General features: G+C 43.3%; 1 protein-coding gene across 3 annotated transcripts in view; it reads right to left on the reverse strand.

Moving 5' to 3' along the window:
• The window catches only part of lama5 (laminin, alpha 5), a 380,553-nt gene that overhangs the window by 285,242 nt on the left and 86,954 nt on the right, over nucleotides 1-8,357 (reverse strand). For all 3 annotated transcript variants that reach the window (XM_037245878.1, XM_037245877.1, XM_037245876.1), the window contains exon 4: nucleotides 4,285-4,403. In XM_037245878.1, the coding sequence (XP_037101773.1) occupies nucleotides 4,285-4,403 (119 nt within the window). The remainder of the gene's footprint in view (nucleotides 1-4,284; nucleotides 4,404-8,357) is intronic.

Below are 8,357 nucleotides of genomic sequence, written 5' to 3' on the forward strand. Positions count from 1 at the left end.
TCCTCCAACAGAAGCTCATCCAGCTTGCGGTGCCTGCCTCCACCTGTCAGTGGATCACCAGCTTCCTGACCAACAGGAGACAGCGTGTGAGGCTGGAGGGCATCACATCTGACACCCGGACCACCAATACTGGAGCCCCTCAGGGGTGCGTCCTCTCCCCACTGCTCTTCTCTCTCTACACCAATGATTTCTCCTCAGGTGACTCTCCTGTGAAGCTCCTGAAGTATGCAGACGACACCACTCTCATCGGACTGATCCAGGACGGTGATGAGACTGCGTACAGACAGGAGGTGGAGCGGCTGGTCCACTGGTGCAGCCAAAACCACCTGGAGCTGAACCCGCTCAAGACCGTGGAGATGACAGTGGACTTCAGGCGTGACCCTTCACCACTTTTACCCCTCACTATCCGCAGTAATACTATTCTCTCCACAGACACCTTCAAGTTCCTGGGAACCACAATCTCTCGGGACCTGAAATGGACCGGCCACATAGACTCTGTCCGGAAGAAGGCACAGCAGAGGCTGTACTTCCTGAGACAGCTCAAGAAGTTCAACCTGCCGCGAGAGCTTCTGAAGACCTTCTACACTGCCATCATCCAGTCTGTCCTCTGCACCTCCATCACTGTCTGGTTTGGATCGGCCTCCAAACAAGACAAGCACAGACTGCAACGGACAATCAGGACTGCAGAAAAGATCATTGCAATCAACCTCCCATCTATCCAAGACTTGTACCTGTCCAGGACCAGGAAACGTGCAAGGAACATCTCTACAGACCCTTCTCACCCAGGTTGCAGTCTGTTTGAACTACTCCCCTCCGGACGGCGTTATAGAGCTCGGTACGCCAAAACCAGCAGACACAGAGACAGCTTCTTCCCCCAGGCTGTTGCTCTGATGAACTCACACCACTCTTAGAGTCTCAGAGTCATTACTGTGCAATAACATCCTGCTCTCCACACCTTTTTTGAATTTGTCTACACTGTTTGTACTATGTGTCCTCTCTGCATCCATTGCAGCCTTGTCATCCTGGAAGAGGGACCTTCCCATCTGTGGTCTCTTCTCAAGGTTTCTCATTTCCCCTAGCTGGAGTTTTGAGTTTTTCCTTGCCCTTTTGGGAGTTTAAGATCAGGGGATGTTTGAGAATATTTGCCATTTTTCACATGTCCTGAGTGTTGTTAGTCACCTAAATGTTGAACAGAGGGTGTGATTTACCTAAGTCAAATTCCTTGTTTGGCACGCTCAAACATGGCGAATAAAAAATTCTTGAATCTTGAATTTTAAGCATTTTTTCGTTGTTTCTTTTTTTTTAATGCAAACCCACCCAGGTTCTTAATTAGACTCATACCAACACGCTTCAAAACTAAAATGCTTGTGTTCTGCAATCTCCAGTAACCTTCGGGGATGACGTAATTTCAAGTATGCCAAATGCATTGTTGATTGCCCCGTTCATTGCTCTTAGCCACTGTTATCATGTTATTCGGCGCAATACCTAGGAACGGTGTGGCGATGCATTGCTCACATTTAGGCCAACAGTTGTTTGAGTGGCAAATAGATAAGAATAAGCACGTAAATTGATCTTTTTAGTCCTCACACAGGAAAACAGATTTCACGCCAGTGTTGTGTTATTTGCTTTTCTTACAAGCATTTCGAAGATCTCAGACATCAGAAGATTCTCAACCGTTTATATCAGTGGTCCCCAACCTTTTTTGCACCACGGACCGGTTACGTGTCAGAAATATTTTCGCGGACCGGCCTTTATATAAATAAATATATTTATATATTTATTATTTAAATATTTATATATATAAATAGGATGAAATAAAATGATACGACTGGCATAAAAACAAATATAAACCACATAAAAATAAAACGTTGAATTAGTGGGAGCACCGAGCTCTTTTCTCAGAAATGAGCCGTTCCCATCTAGGCGTAATCGGAGACAATGACACCCGAAGTGGTTAAGGTTTGTCTTTAAATGCAGGATGCTTGGTCTCCATGTGCCGAAGCAGGTTTGAAGGCTTCATTGCCTCGTTAGCTAGCCTTTCGCCACATATGCGGAGTGCACTTGGCGCGTCAGAGTCACCTGTGGCGATAAATCCATATTTTAAGTAGGACTCCAGAAATGTTCTTTTAAATGCAGCTTTCCTTTTCTTAGAAGTCGTAGCCTCTTCTTCTTCAGTGTTCTCATTGGACGTTTTTCCCTTTCTGAAGAAGCTTTCCAAACTTCTCTGTTTCTTTTTGCTTGCCTCGCGGGCTTGACTGTGGTGACATGTCACGTGACCGAGACGAGCGCCCTGTGTCAAGAGTCCTTATTTTTCAGATGCACCGACAGATGTAATTGGGAGAGATTCGCCAAATTTTTTATATTTTTCAAAATAAATTCTTACTCATTTTTGCTAGCTTTGCGGGCTCGACTGGGGAAACATGTCACGTGACCGGGACGAGCGTCTTAACCTGAATGAATTGATTGTCAATGAAAAAAAGAAAAAAAAAAAAAAACTTTTTTTTTTTTTTTCCCTGTGCGGCTCCGCGGCCCGGTACCAAGTGACCCACGGACCGGTACCGGTCCGCGGCCCGGTGGTTGGGGACCACTGGTTTATATCATCATAAGGGGATTGCAAAAAAGTTGTATTTTTTGATTTTTGATTATCATCACTTTTGAAATACGTGTAGTGTTACTGCTACTACGTGGCAAATGAACTTCTCATTGTTACATAATCTTCATCATTATCTAAAAAATATATACTGTATTACGCAGTGTGAAAGCACCCCATCATTATTGTTTGTGTGTGGCTTCCACAAATTCCCCTGGTCATCAAATGTATTAGTTGCACATTTATCATCTGATCAACAATTAATGTGCACGTTGAAGGGCATTTTACTGGGCCTGAATGGTCCACAATGTGAAAATGTTTAAGATGCAAATCATGCCAGCCTTGGTTGGTTGTACCTTCCATTGGGGTTACAAGGCAATGTGGCGGCCCCAACTCTTGCCTTAGCGGTTAGTGCTCTATGCTTCCAAGCGGGTACAATCCCCAAGTTGGGTGAAGCTTTTTTTCCACAATGACTTGGACTTGCACGAATGCAATTGGCGCACATTTGCTGGGAATGTCATGGATCGGAGTGTGGAAATGGAGCAGGGCGACCAAGTGCAGTTTGGACCGGGGTTTATTGAAGCAAACTCAAAACACAGACTTGGTAGACTGACATAACGTACTGGCAAAATCAACAACAGGAACCGAACAGAGATGTGCGACAAAACAGACAGGGTGGCATTACCATGACAGCAGCAAACATGCATGCAATGCTCCGACAGGGAGTGACACACAGACAGGACTTAATATACAAGACGGGTAACGAGAGGCAGGTGAGAATGATCGCACTGATCATGGGCACACAGGAGGGGTGGGGCGAGCACACAGACACACTGACAAACTATGGACATGATCAGGGACACATAGCAAAACGGGGGACGAGACATGACAGGGAAACGTCTATTTCCAGCCACCAAAGGCTCACAAAAGTGTATATGCCCTTGTTAGACCCAGTCCTACCAGCACAATGTCTACCAAAATATCAAAAGAAAGAAAACCCATGCACACAGACTGCGGTCTGCGCTAGAGTTGCGCTTGGAACAAAAGTAGGGCCCGTGGTCTTTAAATCTTCAAGAGTGAGTTACATGCTATAATGTTATACTTCGTTTTCATACTTGTTTGTGTTTGCAAATTTGTTACCAATACATTTTAAGATGGCCTGACAGGCGAAGGAACACCAGGCAGGAATTAAGATCATGGTAACCTTAACCATCAAGGTATAAATAGACAAATACATGAAGTGAGGGAGCAAGGAGAGACAAAACGATGGAGAGTGTGCATTTTTACATTTATAGTACGTATATCCTAAAATAAAAAGTTGAATAAAGTGATATTAATATCTTATTATTTTATGGTTTCAGATACTGCAATTGCAAAAAAAAGAAATTACCAGGCCAATAATGAAATAATGAGCTAACAATGTAATAATTTATTATGTTACTGGCCAAAAGTTACTACGTTGTAGGTTCAGGGACTTATTGTGTTATTGCTGAGTAATTACTTTATGAGCCTCTTACATTCTTAAAAAGGACAAGTTGGTTGCATTTTAGGCAGTTATTATTGGCTGTTAATACATTGTGGACTTTAGAGGTCCCACTCACTGTGGAAATTGGGCGCCGCTGACCATTTGACTTGGAGGAAGTCTTTTGCTAAAATAACGTTTAATGATGTCAATAAATGGATAAGTACGTTACCTCTCCATTTTCCAAAGGAACGATTCGGGAATATTCGGTGCTGCAAATTATGTCGTTGTCGTTGTAGATCCTTTCGATGGTTTGCTGTCCGAAGCGCTCGATGCAGTCTCGCTTGGCGGCTACGCACACACACACACACACACACACAAACACACACACACACACACACACACACACACACACACACACACACACACACACACACACACACACACACACACACACACACACACACAGAATAACATTGATTTGAATCGTTGACGTCTTTGTTCATCCCACAAGTCCCTAAACGTCCCTGCCCATTTCTAAGTGCCACAATGACATTGTTTACTCCATTTACTTACTTACTGATTATTTACTTAAGATTCAGATGTACAATTTTAAAATTAAACAATATGTAAACTAATGAAGCGAATGAATGGTTGTCTGCCACGTCGCTCAATCCCTACCAGCTTCAGGATTTTGGCTAGACCACTGTATACCAGATATTTTGAACAGTGTTTTTCCTTTGGAGAGTTGTGTTTGATCTTTTATCTATTTGGTAGTTTTTCTTATTTTCATTAGGTTTAAAAAGATTATTAAAATTGATTTACAGTACAGTCAAACCTCTACATACGAATTTAATTCGTTCCGGGACCTACTTCATATAATGAAATACAGTCAAACCTCTACATACGATTGCTTAAACATGTGAATTTTTCAACATACGATGTGAAATTTGATCAATTATTTGACTCAACATCCGAAATAATTCCCAACATACGACGTCATCATGGTTAGCCCGCTAGACAGCGGCACGTCAGGATGACGTCAGATAGCGTCCCAAGAAGGCAAACACAAATGGTAGAAGTGGTCAAAAAATTAAGAAGGTGATGTTTTCCTTACAATTAAAACATGAAATTATAACAAAACATGAGTGCAGAGTGCATGTGAGTGATCTTGCAAATCAATATGGTCGAAACATGTCAACAATTTCGACGGTCAAGCAACGACGACGAAGCAGAAGCCCTCAATGCGGTCAAGCCATCCAAGGGATCACCATCATCTCTAAACGTCGCTGCCCTACCCTGGAAGCGATGGAACGCCTTCCTTTAAAAAAATCTACAAACGGGCCAAGTGATGGTGAGGAGGAAAGTGAAGCAAAGAAAAGAAAGCCTGAATTGAGTGGAAGTGAGGGTCAAGATGAGCTAAGTTAGTTTTAAGTTAAAGTTAAGTTAGTTTTAAGTTAACGTTATGTGAGTTGGATAAAAACTGAAAACTACGTAAAATATTAAAAAAATAAGCTAAGTTAGTTTGGAGTTCACATACTGTAAGTTACAGAACGTAGATATCGCTGTGTCTCTGAGGTACAGTGATAATAAAACCCCTTTTTAGTGATTATTTCTTTGTAATTTATTTATTTTTAAATCTCTCTGATATATCCATCCATCCATCCATCCATCTTCTTCCGCTTATCCGGGGTCGAGTCGCGGGGGCAGCAGCTTTAGGAGGGACTCCCAGACTTCCCTCTCCCCAGCCACTTCATCCAGCTCATCCTGGGGGAACCCAAGGCGTTCCCAGGCCAGCTGAGAGACATAGTCTCTCCAGCGCGTCCTGGGTCGTCCACGGCGTCTCCTGCCGGTGGGACATGCCCGGAACATGCCGCGGATGGAAGATGGCGCCGCGGATGGCCGCCACGTTGACTCGCTCTCTGCTACTTTGTCTTATTTTGGGTGTTTTCTGCATCTTCTGCTGCCCATCCCGGATCACTTTTACCAGAGAAGAACTGTTAAACATCGGACAGTCTTCTCCTGGTACTTTCTCTCCAGTTTTCTTTGTTTGACGGAGATTTTAGCCAGAGCGGCGGCGCTATACAAGCTAGCATGCCGAAGATGGTGGCGTGGCAAGTGCGCCGGAGCCCTCGTGAAGCAGAGGCAGAGAGCGTTCCGTTCTCCCCTACCATCAATCAGGGAGGAGAATGGCACTTGTGAAAAAGCACGGAAAAGTAGCGGGGGAATATATATATATATATATATATATATATATATATATACGTATATATATATATATATATATATAGTAGCGGGGGAATATATATATATATATATATATATATGCCGCGGGGGAATGCTCGCGAGTCGCCGAGGCTAAGGTTGCCCGGCCCCCATATATAAAAAAAATAATTTTTTCAACGGATTTACACAATTCACGAAAATACTTTCGACGGAAAAAAACACGGAAATCCGCGGATCCGTGGAAAATTCTCATTCCTGATCAATTCATCTGGCGAATGTCTGCTCCCTGGCGAACAAGATGGACGAACTGCTGCTTCTCATCCCACGGAACCCGGACGTTAGCGGTTCCGCCGCCCTGTGCTTCACTGAATCGTGGCTCTCCGAACTCGTCCCCGACCATGCCACGCAGCTACCTGGATTTAGGCTAATCCGCGTTGATCGCAGCATGGAGCTCTCGGGAAAAGCAAAGGGAGGTAGTCTATGTTTCTATTTTAATGAACGTTGGTGTCCTGATGTCACGGTGTTGAAAGAGTCTTGCAGGCGTCTCCTAGAAACACATTTCATAAACTGCCGGCCGTTTTATTCACAACGGGAGTTCTCCTCGATCGTCATGGCGGCTGTTTACATTCCACCACACGCACGTGCGATAGAAGCCACGCAGCTGCTGGCTGATCAGGTAACAGACATGGAGAAAATATTACCAAACTCATCATTGTTCTGGGTGATTTTAACAGTGCAAACCTCGCACACGAACTCCCCAAATACTGACAGCACATAACGTGTCCCACCAGAGGGGCACAGACACTGGACCACTGTCACACCGTAATAAAGGATGCAAAAACGCTCTGTGCCTCGTGCAGGTTTAGGACTCTCAGACCACTGTCTAGTTCAGGGGTCGGCAACCTTTTTTACTCAAAGAGCCATTTGGGACCGCCCCCCAATGGAAAGAAAGCACCCGGAGCCACAACCCATTTTGACATCATTACATATATTATGCATGTATATATTATGCTATGTACAAAAAACTATTGCATTTATGAAAATGAAATCAACGAACTGCTGCAGAGAACACAGAATTTTATTTCTGCATGTAACAAAAAGCATTTTACACTTGGTTGATGCTTAATTTCAAATAAAATACCCGGTGTCTATTTGAGTCCTCGTATTTAAGAAATAAAAATCTAAACTTACCCAACCCACTGAACAAAAAATGCAAACAGCCTGCAGTCACCTGTCCTCTTATTTATGAGATAAAAATCCAAACTTATCCAAATATTATCCACCAGCACTGAACGAACAATGCAAACCAAAAAAATGCGCAGTCTGCTTCTGTCCCATCGCGTGTACTGGAGTGTGCAGCCAGTTGTCCTCCTGAATTAAAAAAAAGGACTACTTCACTTAATATATAGTTATCACGCTGGTAGTGTACTGGAAAAACGCCGGCTGCCAGACGTGAGGGACGCCAGGAATTCGAATGTCGCACATCGGCGGATGTGACGCATATTTTGGGCGGTAAAAATATTGAAAACGTTTAATTTTAATGTTACAAGTTTACCATAATCTTCAAAGTCAGAATTATATTTTAAAATGAACAAACAAAAATAAAATTTAATTTTTATAAAATACCGTTTTTTTCCGTGTATAATACGCAAAATGTAACTAATTGATTGTCCTAAAATCTGGGTGCGCATTATACATGGGTACAAATTTTTTTTAATTTTTTTTTTTTCACTTCAAACACGCTCCATACGAACGCAATGCTCTCGTATCAGACGCTTGCTCGATCACCTGCTCGTTTGCTGTCACAATGTACCCTACACAAATCCGAAACATTTGTTGTGGCTCCGAGTCACGACGAGGGGCAAATTTTGGTTTCCAAGGGTGTTTTTATTCCTCTTCAACGTCTCTCCCATACAGAGCCGCCTTTTTCACATGTCCGCACGTCACTTTCCTCTCTTTTCATCTGATCGCGGTGGTGCCTTTATGGGCAGTCGGAGAAATCAACGCCAACAAAAAAAAATACATCCAGCCTAGTTAAGACCATACCAAAGACTATAAAAATGGGACCCATTGCCTCCC

This window comes from Syngnathus acus, chromosome 2 (assembly GCF_901709675.1).
Source record: "Syngnathus acus chromosome 2, fSynAcu1.2, whole genome shotgun sequence".
Classification (NCBI taxonomy): Eukaryota; Metazoa; Chordata; class Actinopteri; order Syngnathiformes; family Syngnathidae; genus Syngnathus; species Syngnathus acus.